Raw genomic sequence first — 14,518 nt, forward strand, 5'->3', positions numbered from 1 at the left:
CATCCGTTGTTTGTTCGGGTTCTTGTCAGAGTCGGACAGCTCTGTCGGCAGCTCTTTACTGTCCGTCTTCAATGCGCCGGTCAGGTAGGTGTTCTTGGTCAGTAGGTTTTGAGCCAGTGCCACTGAAGTATAGAGGGTGTCGGTGAAGATGTGGTGATACCGACCGAGATGGTGATTGGCAACCTTAGTGACTATTGTGGTCATTTTGGTTGACTTTACTTCCCACGGATAGGCGATAAAGTTAAGCACTGCACCAGTTGAAGCTTCCGCCAAAACATAAATTGTAAAGCTTAGGACTGGCGCAGGGGGAATGGCAAATTTAATCGTAGTCTCGTCGATGGTAAGCTCTCGGTTGGCGTTGTAGCGACGGAGACAACGACGACGCACTTTTTCCCACACGGGTTCGAGAGGATACACTGGATGTTTCATTTTGTAACGGAACCGGTGGGCGGGGTCGTGGAAATGGGCGGGGTCTATGTCTGGATCGTTGCAGGTGAGATGACTATTTAAGGCGTCGAAGCGGTTCCTAGACATTGTGTGTGCGATAAGATTGTTTCTCAATATTGGGTTGGTCGACCAGTAGTTCCTGTATATGGTCTGTTTGAATAGCCCCATCAAGACGATCATTCCGAGCCACGCCTGGATCTCTTGAATGGTGGTTGGCTTCTCGCCAGCCTCCCTCAACTTAAAGTTGGTCCACTTGACAATGGAGAGTAAGAGGCTTCGTGGAAAGAAGTGAAAAAAATACTTCAGGGTCGAGTTTGAGCGTGTGAACTTTGGACCGGAGGGCTTCTTTGCGCGGAAAGGTGTCACCTTTACATCCTCCAGAGTCCGTGTCCATCCAAGATCATCTGGGGGGAAGTCAGGTTGATTGGCTGAGGGAGGGTCGGGGTCGTTGTCAGACTCTGGGTCCAAGTGTTTCTGCTTCGTGGTTTGCCTGGATGGTAGAGAGGATAGTTTGATCTTCTTCTGGCGGGTCGGCCCTGAGATATCATCGTCGCTTTCCCCATCCTCACCTATGTCAGTCGCTTTATCATCACTATCAAAATCGTCATCATAATTAAAATCATCTCCATCGTCTACATCCTTCTTATCCTGCCACTCCTCTTCATCTCCCCATTCATCATCTTCACCAGCAGCCCAGCCTTCCTCCACCTCATAATCCTCGTCAGAGCTCCCACTGCTGTCACTGCTTTCATCCCCACTGTTCTCTGCCGTCGACTCTGGTCCTTCCGACGCGTAATAATCCATCATCTCTCCCACTGCTCTATTCACAAACTCCTCCTCCTCACTGTCCGAGGAGCAAACGAGTGCTCGATGTTCACGTCCCATACGAACTCCGGCATCTTTGGCGCTCTCGTAAACCGCATGCCGTAGTTCTTGTTCCTTGGCCTGAGCCTGACGCCGCTTGAAGGCAGGATCTTTGTGTTTCGGCAACGGCGCCTTTCCTTTGCTTTTCTGTCTTGTCTTTACACTAGATTTTCCTTCCTCTGATTTCTCCATCACACAACACTTGAATAATACCAATAATAATAGTTGATATTCGTATATCGCTTTATACACACGAAGGCCGTCTCAATGCGCTAAAACCATAGAGACAGCTGAAACATACAGTATTTTATGCAAGGTAAAATACACACATGTAGTACATACATGTAGTTCAAACTACTCTCTGCACCCTGTTTCTACAGAGAGTGTTCTGGAAAGAATACTGATATGACTGCATAGACATGCAGCATGGCTGAAGTGATCAAAATGGTTTCAACTAGACTGGAGGGGATGGGTAGAAATCTACTCCGATCATAAAATAAAAAAAATCAGTAAAATTCTACCTAATTATGCATTCATATCAAAACAAAAGCATGTATCATAATGTGGGCACTGATTTGCCTCTGTAATTAACAGAAATTAGTTTATTTATTGATAAAATAGTAACGATAAAAATACTTGAAACTACCCCTTAGACAAGTAGAATAATCCATTGCCTCACACACAATGTGACCTTTTCATACCAGTTTCATTGTATACCCACACTACATGCACTAAGTACTATGGGTTTCTTTATCAGGGACAACCTGAAGCACAATGATTATGGGCCCTGTGTCAGCACTAGTGAGCACTGGTCCATGGAAAGCCCACCTTACATTCAATAAAAGCAAACAATTGTACCTCAAACTATAGAGTGTCCTTACTCGATGTTCACACCCTGTGGCATTCCCCTATGTAACAACCTAGATCATTATGAATTCCATTGATGGCTGAGGCTGCATCATGGAAACCAAAGGATTAAGGGCACATTGGGACTTTACTGTGGTAGGATTCAGGAGGAATGGGATCCCATGGATATGTTTAGCATAAAAAAGACAAGAGAAGACAGTGGACACTATTGGTAATTGTCAAAGACCAGTCTTCTCACTTGGTGTATCTCATCATTCATATACATAAAATAACAAACCTGTGAAAATTTGAGCTCAATCGGTCATTCGAAGTTAGGAGATACTAATGAAAGAAAAAACACACAATTGTCACATGAAGTTATGTGCTTTCTGATGCTTGATTTCGAGACCTCAAATTCTAAATCTGAGGTCTCAAAATCAAATCCGTGGAAAATCACTTCTTTTCTCGAAAACTAGTACACTTCAGAGGGAGCCGTTTCTCACAATGTTTTATACTATTAACCTCTCCCCATTACTCGTTACCAAGTAAGGTTTTATGCTAATAATCATTTCGAGTAATTACCAATAGTGTCCACTACCTTTAAAGCTACACTTTCGGTAAACAGTATTTTCCAAGTCCCACACTTCGTGTATCACAACTTATATATAAAATAACAAACCTGTGAAAATTTAGGCTCAATCGGTCATCGGAGTCGGGAGAAAATAACGGGAAAACCCACTCTTGTTTCTGGGCACTTCGCTGTGTCATGACATGTGTTTAAAATAAATCTGTATTTCTCGCTATCGAGAATTTATATTATTTTAATGTTTTCTCAAAAAGTAAAGCATTTCATGGACTAATACTTCAAAAGAGAAGTCTTTCACCATTACCATTTGTAAACCCTGTAAATTATTTGTAAATCTGTGAATTTTTTTTTAGTTTCTGTACCGAAAAAGTGTATAATGGCTGTAAGCATAAAAGGAAAGAGAAGCCAGTCAGTTTTGGTGGGATTTTCATGTACATGTACATAAGGAAGTAGGCCATTATGCATGAGTTTGGTACTGAAGGGGTACATTGTACATGTACCTAGTATTTTATGGCTTTTTATCACTGATAAGAAGTACAGAGTGCATGGTGTGCTTACCAATGGCATTTTCATGGGAATAGACCCTTCCCATGAAATATGTAAATTGCACATAGCGCGTGCGCACTAACGTTTTGGTTGGCAAAATGAGGGAACATCGCGCTGTTTTGTACACGGCTAATGGGTGCGTGACGCAGACGCGATTGCGGGTCTGCTTAGTGCACAACTGTATGGTGTTTGCCAACCAACAGGGTCTGTACGCATGCGTGAATGTAATTAGCATATTTCATGGGAAGGGTCCATTGACCTTGGGTCTATTTATCCATCAAAGCGTAGGAAGATCAATGGAGAGCTGGAGTATGAAACATTGTGAGAATCAGTTTTCTCTGAAGTAACATAGTTTTTGTAAAAGGGGGTAATTTCTCACTCAAAAATATGAACAGACTTCAGACCTGTTTGCCTTTTATTAGGCATCTGAAAGCACGCAAATATGTGTAGCAAGGGTTTTTTTTCTTTCATTATTTTCTTGCAACTTTGATGACCAATTGATTCCAAATTTTCAAAGATTTGTTAACAGGAAGGTTGAGAGAAGGATTCGGGGCAATATCACTTGCCAAGTAAGAAAAACCATTAGAGTTAAAAAACTACCTTAATGAAGCCACTGCAAGAAATACAGAGGCAAAACCCTTCTCTTAGCAAGAAGGACGAAGCAATAACATAAGGTAAAGGCCCGGTCACACAGGCGCCGATAACGAGAAACAAAAACGAGAACGATCAAAATACACGTCCTTGATTGGTTGAATGAGCGTGGGCGTATTCTGCGTGGAGCAATTCAACCAATCGAGGGTGTGCATTTTTATCGTTCTCGTTCTCGTTATCGTGGTTTGTTTGACCGGGCCTTTAGTGTCAAGACCGGGACTCAAACACACACTCTGCTGATCAGAGCTTGAGTCCAGTGGGCCTGACTGCTCGGCCAAGATTTTCCTCTCCTAAGGGCCACTCTATAAAGTTAATGTCAACCACAGGGCACCACGGCAATTGCTGTTGGTGTGCCTTTAGTGTCAAGACCGGGACTCAAACACACTCTGCTGATCAGAGCTTGAGTCCAGTGGGCCTGACTGCTCGGCCAAGATTTTCCTCTCCTAAGGGCCACTCTTTAAAGTTAATGTCAACCACAGGGCACCACGGCAATTGCTGTTGGTGTGCCTTTGGTGTCAAGACCGGGACTCAAACACACACTCTGCTGATCAGAGCTTGAGTCCAGTGGGCCTGACTGCTCGGCCAAGATTTTCCTCTCCTAAGGGCCACTCTATAAAGTTAATGTCAACCACAGGGCACCACGGCAATTGCTGTTGGTGTGCCTTTAGTGTCAAGACCGGGACTCAAACACACACTCTGCTGATCAGAGCTTGAGTCCAGTGGGCCTGACTGCTCGGCCAAGATTTTCCTCTCCTGAGGGCCACTCTATAAAGTTAATGTCAACCACAGGGCACCACGGCAATTGCTGTTGGTGTGCCATTTTTGATTTCGAGGCCTGAAGTATTCTATGATTCCAGAGTTCCAGGGAACTTTAATAAATTTGAATTTTTTTTTCTTCCATTATCCACAGATGTACCTCGGCAGTTCAACTCGGGAGGCCCAGGAGAGATGGGAAAGCCGGTTCATATTGAGCCAGAAAACAAAGCGGAGTCCGATAGACTCTTCAAAATAAACGAGTTTAACCTCATGGCAAGTGATAGAATATCTCTCAACAGGTCGCTACCGGATGTACGACCAAGAGGGTGAGTGTTTTTTATTCAGAATTTTTAGGTACAAGTTAGTAACTCGCAAACGGGGAAAACTCACGCGAAATCTCTGGGGCTTAAACAGTTATACCCTTTTCAGTTCTAAAATAAACAGCAAACAGAGAAATACCTGTTCTGCAAAAATGCTGCAATCTTTTTATAATAACAGACTAGATTGTTTCAAAAAATGTGTCAATTATTTTGATCTAGGAATTTTAAACAATTGAAAAAAATAAGCAAGACTGTGTTTGTAAAAGAAGATGGAACGAACAACAATGGCATAAAGACAAAGAAATACAAATGCAAAAAACACAAAATTCCCAACTCAATATCCAGCCCCCCCCCCAAAAAAAACAAACCCAAAACCCCACAAACAATCAAACAAACAAATACCCAACCCACAAACCAAAACACAATCCCAAAATTGTTAATTACGACAACAAAAACCCAATGGCAACAGCAGGCAAAATCCCTCATAAAAAACCAAAAAGAAGCATACAAACAACAATAATCTAGTTAGGGTAGAAAAACAACAACAACCATAGGATCTCCTTTCTGTCGATTAGGGCCCCTTAACCACAGTTTTATTTTGTCATGGCCTGGAAAGGATGTTTATCATTTTGATACCATCCTGTGTTATTCAATGCAGTCCAGTATTAGCATTCCATCCATGGTTAGGAGTGGTTGATTGTGGCATGGTTCCAATAGTTGAGTTTCCTCCCACTGTTTTGTGACATCGACAGAAGATTAAGTAGTGACTACTGTCATACTACAGGATTTGCTGATATTCATTTCAGTGGCTATCCAGCGAGACCATGCAGTTACTAGGTTGTCATTTCAATAGTCGGCAAGCTTTTTCACTGCTCAACATCCGTTACAGTTTTCTTTCAACAGTGTTATTTTTCTGGTACCTGAGTTTGATTATGACAAAAGCTTACGTGGTAAAGAACAATGGAGAGCTATTGACATGATACTTAAAACAATGTTAGATATAATGTAGTTTTAGAGAAATAGATTATTTTCAACCAAAACTATTGAATTTGAGCAAGGTTTCAGGCAGCATGAAACCTTTCTTGCAACGTCAGTGACCACATGTTATTGTTTGTAATAGCCATGCATGTTTGGAGACACCAAGAGGGGATACTGGTCTTTGACAAAAATACATAAAGTATACTGCCTATAGACGATGTGACCTGTGACATCACATGTTTACAAAAGAGCCACATAGTCTGGACTTCCTGCAGGCACGATTTGTATACAGCTCAATGGAAGAAAACATAAAATCTTATATTTTATGGAGATTGCACTGTCTAATTCTTATCAACTTTTGATATGATGAAAGGGGGAACATCTCAAAACTTGTCCAGCTTTTACTTTCATAACTCTTGGTTTGATGTGGAAATTATGACAACTTCCCCATATGACCAGTGTAGTATCTTGCCTGCCAGAATACTGAATGAAAGAATGTACAAGGTCACACTTATTATAAACAAGGTTCACATGGTCTATAAAACTTATCTTGTGGAAGCCTTGAACTAGCAAACAGGACCACTTGGACAGAATTTTGACTGGTCTGCAAAAGTTATAACATACATTTGGCCTGGGGACCACTGTATATATTTGGTTTGCGGTAACACCATGTGTGTATCTACTTGCCAGGTAGAGTTGTTCTTAGGGAACTGTCTTGCTTTATTCTACTGCCGTGGAGTAGATAATCGGAGGGTCGGGAGACTTCTCAGTTCTGAAAAGAACTGTCCTGTTTTTTAACTATTACCAGGGCGGATGGTATAGAAATAAGACTGGACTACTACTTTAGCTTATAGGATTGTAATTAACTGTACTACCGCGGAGTCAGTTCTGAAATTGGTCTCAACGTTTCGACTAGCTTGCTCTAGTCATCGTCAGGAGACATCGTCCAGTAGTCCAGTCTTATTTCTATACCATCCGCCCTGGTAATAGTTAAAAAACAGGACAGTTCTTTTCAGAACTGAGAAGTCTCCCGACCCTCCGATTATCTACTCCACGGCAGTAGAATAAAGCAAGACAGTTCCCTAAGAACAACTCTACCTGGCAAGTAGATACACACATGGTGTTACCGCAAACCAAATATATATTGGGACCACTGTACTTGTGTTATAAGAGATCACTTCACTTGAGGCAGAGACCCCCCCCCCTACATGTATCTTAATGGGCAGACTAATCAGTAGATTGATCTTAGATTTCCTGGTGTCAGTCTGATAGTCCTTTCTCTATAGTCTGATCAATGAAGCAGGGCTTATATTGAAGTGTTGTACTGAGACTCGACCGAAGTCAGACTCTTGCAGTGCTAACACTCTCCCTGATTCTCTTGAAAGTTCCCTAAAAGTAAAGCAAACTTGCCGTGATTTGATAAACACGTTTGAAAATCACTCTGATAATGAAAACTTTTCCCCTACAATGTTGAATGTAATCCCTTATTGCAAGGTACATCGCAACCTTACTTTATTTCAGCACTTACATTGTACGCCCTCCAGGCCTGTATGCCTAGTTTTTCAAGCAACAAGGGCACCAAGGCATTTCCTCTTTGATAAAGGGCACCCTTTGAGGAAATTGTAAATTTCTACAGGGGGGCAATTCCATGAAAAGTTGACATGGCCCAAAAATTTCAAATCCATAATTATAAGCCATCATCCATAAAATATTGTAGCATATAGTTCAAAGTTTATGAAACAACTTTACTTTATCACATTGTCTTCGATACACTTGAAGAAAATGTCCTCTAAAGTGGATAAATGGTTCTGAACTAAAAAGTTCTGTTAAGATGGTACTTTTGCTTTTTGTCCATTTTATTTACTTTTAAGTGATAATCTGGTTTATTATTTATTTCCTATAGTTCATCCTGGCACTAACATTCAGATTTGAAAGAAAAAATTGTTTGACAATTTTCATGCGGAATTTATGAATGAATATTTAAAGCACTTGTGGGTAGTGTAACGTGAGTAACCAAAATATGATCCTTTTTTTCATAGTGAATGTTTTTCTTAGTTTTAAAACTTGCCACTTGTAATAATAATTCTATTGGTGATCTCAAATGTAAAAATAGGGTTCTTAATGATGTATCCACTAACACCACTATTGGGTGAGGTGATGAAAACTGAACGTGAGTAACTTTGTAACGTGAGTAACCAAAAATGTAACGTGAGTAACCATGATAAACAAGTTAAGGAGGAGACTCTTGGCTCTGGTATTATGTTTGAGTGCACAAATATGTCTTATTTACAAAAGGGTATGCAAATAACCCCTTTTAAAAACTGATGAGGGCAACATAATATTACCCATGATGCATTGCACACCGTTTAAAGAGCAATACATGGGAAATAACACGCGCATGCAAACTGTTGTCAAACTTTGGAGGCTTGTGTGATCTATTCAACCTGGCAGAAGTTGTGAGTATTAAATGTTTTTGATTTACAAATACTGTAGGTTTTATTAGTAAGATTGTTTTGTTAATTTCTCAATAAGAAATAGAGCAATTTTTAAGTCATCCATAGGACCTACCATTTGATTTTTCATAATTGTAACATTATACATGGACATGTTCAGGAACATACAATACGTTTGTTTGGGTCTTCATTTCACACTCTGATGTACATCTAGGCTACAAGACGTTAAACCTTTAAGACAGCCAGTAATGACTGTTCCATAATACCATTAGCTGAACTGAAATTTCACTGGTAATTAAATAATTTATATTTAATATATTTAATATTATTGTTATTGTTTTCAGAGAAATGCCACTCTAAAATGCTGAGAAACATAGGTGCTTTGAAGCTAAACTGAAAGAAACTGGGAGATAGATTGACTACAAGGAAAGACACATGGCACATAATGTAGAAATACAAAGAGAGAAAAAGGGCAAATGAAGCTTTGCTTCCTGTGCTTTGCTTCCTGTAAGAAGCAAAAGGATCTGCGAGAAGATGCGACCGGCTGGAAACTGTACTACACGTGGCCAATCCCACAAAATTAGATCTTCTACTTTCAATAAAAGCTAGTTGCGAAACTGGATGCGCCTGCAGTTCAGAGGCCACTTCAAGTTTTCAGTAAAGCTGTCGGTTTGCCATGTACAGTACCTTTATTTGTTATTAACTGCAACATTTTTGATGTGTTGACCCAATTCTAAGAACTTTTTGATTTGTTGTAGAGTTCAATAAAAAAAACTGCATTGTCATAGCATGCTCGAAAGTTCAATTTTGTGAGAAAAGTACAAGAAAGAACAAATTAAGAAGTAGGGATCTTGTTATTGTTAGCAGAACTAATTATCTACTCTATTGTAAACACAAGACTGTCAAAATTTGGTAAGATAACTTTGCTGGTGCTTGCCCTTACAGTGTTTCATGCTGTGTAATGTGAGTAACTGTAACGTGAGTAACCATGTTTTTCATGGATTCCTAAAAAATTAAAGATTCTTGGAGATTTGTTTTACTCCTACTATTTGTGCCTCATGGCAGGGTCTTTTATCAAGTTAAAAGAAATTTCCACACATTGCTTGTATGAGGAGACTTTTTGATTAAAGCACGCTTATTTTTTATGCATGTCAGGAAATGTAACGTGAGTAACCGATTTTGTGTGTCTTTTGAATCATACTATACAACATTTTCTGGAAGTCATCTTTGGTTCTTAAGTTGGACTGGGTATACTCTAACTACCATAGGGATAACAGTTAATAAGCCTTTTCAGTAAAGCAATTACAGCACAAGGAAACTCAAAAGTACATCAAAATCGTAACGTGAGTAACCGTGGAATTGCCCAGGGGCATTTCAAAGGCACCAAGGCAAAGACCAGGGGGGCATGGGGGTAGTGCCTCCGTGAAGTATCAGGACTGGCCCTCACTTGCTAGTAATGCACCAATCAACTCCAGAATCAAAGCTCCGTTTTTGCTGTCAGTAGCTCACTGGATTGGCAACAAGTTGACACTAGAGGATGCACAATTCAAACCCCAAAACATTACCGACTCATCACAAAACTTGCTTGAACCATTGCACTGTATGTACTGCATAATAGCTGCATGCTGTGACTGCATTCCTAATGGCTGGCTCACGCATTGCCATTTGTAAACACAGTGAAATTCCCTGTGAACTACACATGTCTAAATCCTGGCGGGGGTTCTATCGCTGGCTAAATGCCAGTTATAACACCTGAAGACCAGTCAATATTCTCTCCAAGTGGTCCGGTGAAAACGCTGGCAGACCAGTCAGTATGAAAAGCTAACTGGTCCCAGCAGGACTGGTTAAAATACACTGAGGACCAAACCTTCCCTCCAAGTGGTCCAACCATGTTCCCAGTGCACTTTTTCTTCAACCGCTGTCAAGCAGAAAGTTACCGTGACTGGCTTTGGTGCGATTCTACCGTGCGTTCCCACACGGACTAACATTCCACAACAAATGCATAACGTTTTACAGTGTGGTCGCGGTAGGTTTACAGCGCGTAGCTGTTCCCGTTGAAATTTTTTAGCGGCCCTGATAGTATTCTGTGGCTCCGTAACCTCTTTCCGCCTGTTAGTTTTACATCACTGTCGCAGTAAGTTGACAGGGAGGTCAGTTTGCCATGCGTCCCCATTAGATTTAATTTTGTCATTCTACAGAAAATTTGCGGTGCTAAAAAGAGGCTAATGGGAACACAGCTTGAGTCAGTGTTGAAAATCTTCCTTATTTCATTTGAGTCATGTCACAGTGAAAGTGCTTTCAGACCAGTCAATGAAAAGGTAACTTGTCCAGCTGGCTCAGTATAGAAGATGCGTTTTGACACTTTCAAACTTAAAACGTAATGTTTACATAATTTGTTTGTACTGATAGGGCGATTGGACCATGCCATTGAGTGGTGTGGTGTACGCGTAGTGTAGCGTAGCAGTTTACTTGTGTTCATGTTGGCCAGCGGTATAGACACAAACAAACTGGAGGATTTGCAGAGTAAATTCTCCACTTCCTGCCTCGGAATTCTTGAGTTTAAAGGGAACTTAATTAAGTTCTGTTCGATTCTGTTCCTTGTCGAGGTCTGGTTTTCAGTAAACACAAGAAAAATTAAAGAATTATATTTTTTTTAAACGTCAAATGAAAGTAAGATTCTAAAACCCAGTTGTTTGCTATCGTTTTGGGATGCTTTTTTGTTCCTGTTGATTCATGGAATACAATATCGACAATAAAAGTTGCATTAGGTGAAAATTCAAGTCTGACAATACTGACAGGAATCACGGGAGAAAATGTGCAAACTATTTTGGAGGAAAGTTGCGAGTCTAAATTTACATTTTTTTAAATTTTGATTTGTTGTCATTTGTTGTCGTGACAAGATCTTAGATTTAACACAAGTAACAAATTTGTTAGTTCCACATAACGAGTTGATTTCCTGACTTCACTGATTGATGATTTTGAATAATACAGGATGAGTTGTCCCGGTGATTGATATTGTGTTTCAAAGTGAACTGAAGCAAATGTGTGCCACATTTTAGCTGCGCAGCTGATTTACTCAGTTCTTGTTTCTCAACCGTTTCATTGAATATTGTAAAAACCACAGTCTTACTGCTGGAGGGTTTGCCCTTGAATTGTTTGGTCACTAGCCACAGGCATAACATTCTTCCTACTTAAGTCTGTTTTCCAATTGTGTTTTCTTGGACAAATCTGAAAAACTGATTAAATATCCTGAAATGTATATTTGAGCATACTTCATGTGTATGTATGTAGGTCGCCTTTGTACCCACCCGGTAAAATATTCCTACACTTTTCCAAAGCAAAAATATATTGTCGTGCCTGTAACGTGTTAGTCAGCAGGACCAGTTCGCTTGTCATTTCACTGGTCAGCAGCGTTTTACTTACACAAGTCTATACTTGTATATGAGTCTATATAAAATAGGGATGCTTTTAAACACTGAACTACTAGCCAGCCGGACCACTCGGAAAGAACTTTGACTGATCCTTGGGTGTTGTCTTTGCAGTTGGCCAGTTGACCACTGAGATTGCTGTGGCTACCACGTTTCCTCTTTTTGTGTTGTTGTTGTTGACAAACTGCAGTTGCCTGAATCATTGGTCGAACAAAATTTCCATTTCCATTTCCGTATGGTCAAGTGCATTGGACTCAAGCTCTGGCGTTTCTGATCAGCAGAGTGTTGGTTTGAGTTCCAGTTTTCACACTTGTGTCTACTCCTAAAAGCAAGACACTTTAATTGCTGCGTCCTTCAGATGAAATGTAAAGCTGTTGGTCACCTGTCTTGTGTAATGCATGTATAAGAACCCAGATAAACTAACTGCTAAGAGAAGAGGTTTGCCCAGTGGTTCTTTCAGTGTCTGGTGAATGCTTTGCAACACCTTTTAAAAAGGTGTTACATGGGACTCTTAATTTCAAAACCCTGTCTGGAAATAGACAATAATAACAATATCGAAGTCTTATATAGCGCACGTATCTACCAAACAAGGTACTCAAGGCGCTGAGTATATACAAACTTTCAGAAAGATAGGTTATTGCAGTGATGAATTCTGAGACCCAATTAGTTAGCACCTTATAAGGGTTTACAAGGTGCTACGGCGCATAAAGCAGCCACAGCCAGGAACACCGGGGCGAACCCCCAAGTTCTCTTTTCAATATTAATGCACTGGGTTCTTTTACATGCGTTACACAACACATGGGACCAACGGCTTTACGTCCCATCCGAAATAATGATAAGCGCTTTGAGATTATAAATGTATTGCTGTTATATTTAAGTCAAATAGGTCCCCTTTAATAATTATCAAGCTCTGCCGGCTGGTAAGGAAAAGATATGACATAATAACAGTATTCAGGATATGAGTATAAATTTACGTTCAGCTCGTTGAATCATACTGTTTTAAAGCATAGAGAAAGGACCGCGTGTAGATTACGCTGGATAGAATTGGCATGACCCCATTGTAGTACACACAAAATGTGATGTCATGCGGTTACTCAAGGTTCTCCCTGTACAAGCCTGCATAACGGGTGGATGCACGTTTGCCAGTTACTTTTTAACTGGTAAGCCTAAGAGAAACACTCTGTTAGGATTGAACTGTTTTTGCCTCGAGAGATTTTGACTGAATATTCCCTGTTTGCGAGTTAATTTTTAACTTGTTTACCTTTAGAGTAAGACTCTGCTAGGGTGGAAATATTGGGCCATTAGTAACAATGTTTGCTTATAACCAAAGGGCAAGCACTAAGATTCACCAGACGAGTTGTTGATATTGCCATAGTGATTTGTGTGGTGACATCATACTTAACTTGGCAATTTATTCTCTGTTAGCAAGTTACTTTTTAACTTGTCAGCCTTCAAGAAAGATGGCTTGGAAATAATGGGCCACTATTTGCATTTATAACCACAGGGCTCGACTTCACACAAAGCTCTAATGTTATGATGCATAAAGATGAGTTGTTGATATTGCCATAGTGATTTGTATTGCTTAGCAATTAAGAGTAATACATAGTACAGTTAAAGGTTAACCTTAGCCCTTTGTGACCCAGGGCCCAATTTTGTGGTGCTGTTTACATCGCTTAACTACAAAAAGTAGCTAAGCACAATGCTTACCAGATTAAGGTTACTAGCCAACATTCAGTGACATCACCATTTTTGACTGGTATCCTGCACATTTGTCCTAATTCCTAAGCAGAAAACTTATGTTTTTCTGCTTCAGCAGATCTATGAAAATGGGTCATTTTGGTTAGTAAGCAATTTGCACCAGCTGTTTTATTTGCTATTTCATAGTATTAATTTTGTTTTTTTTACCCATACACCGATGTGTGTTAGCACTGTATACTCAGTACTTTCCCAGTATACAGTGTTAACACACATCGTTGCGGTACTCGCTACCAAAACATAGGATTCGCACTGCCTCTAGCTACCGGCTGCTTCGGTGGTTTAGTTGGTAAGACACTGCTCTAGAATTGCAAGGGTCGTGGGTTCGAATCCCACCCGAGTAACATGCCTGTGATATTTTTCACCGGACTCGGGAAAGTACTGAGTATACAGTGCTAACACACATCGGTGTATGGGTAAAAACCAAAATTAATATCCTTTATCTCCGATGCAAACTAACATCTCTTATTTTTCATTATAGTTTTTAAAAACCTTCGTAGACTAGTAAATTGGGTTTTAGAGAAAGATTTTCAATCTGAGAATCGTTTCCTGCAGAAAATTGACTCAGATAGTGTATTACATTTATGATTTATTCTTTGTGCGAGAACATGCATGTAATCGCTCAAGATTGTTGGTGATATTTAAAAAAAAAAACGCATAATTTTGTATTATTATTATGCATAATATGATTTAAACAATCAAACGGTTCCAAAAACCAAAGGTATAGTTTGCCTTGAAGGAAATTTGAAGTGTGGTGGCTCCTTCATATTATAGTGTCTGGTTCTTGACCTTTAAGTTTTGTTTTCCCTTTTCGACAGGGGTCTTTGGCGGACTTCAGCCTTCAGCATTTCTTATTTTATAATTTTAGTTAGATCATTTATAACGTAA

The 14,518-nt window shown here is 40.0% G+C and overlaps 1 protein-coding gene across 1 annotated transcript in view; it reads left to right on the forward strand.

The window, feature by feature from the left end:
- Nucleotides 1–14,518, forward strand: part of LOC117299788 (polypeptide N-acetylgalactosaminyltransferase 13-like) — a 45,404-nt gene that overhangs the window by 12,815 nt on the left and 18,071 nt on the right. Inside the window, exon 3 of the mRNA XM_033783305.1 lies at nucleotides 4,851–5,022. Within this exon, the coding sequence (XP_033639196.1) occupies nucleotides 4,851–5,022 (172 nt within the window). The remainder of the gene's footprint in view (nucleotides 1–4,850; nucleotides 5,023–14,518) is intronic.

Source organism: Asterias rubens, chromosome 15, assembly GCF_902459465.1.
Source record: "Asterias rubens chromosome 15, eAstRub1.3, whole genome shotgun sequence".
NCBI classification, from domain to species: Eukaryota; Metazoa; Echinodermata; class Asteroidea; order Forcipulatida; family Asteriidae; genus Asterias; species Asterias rubens.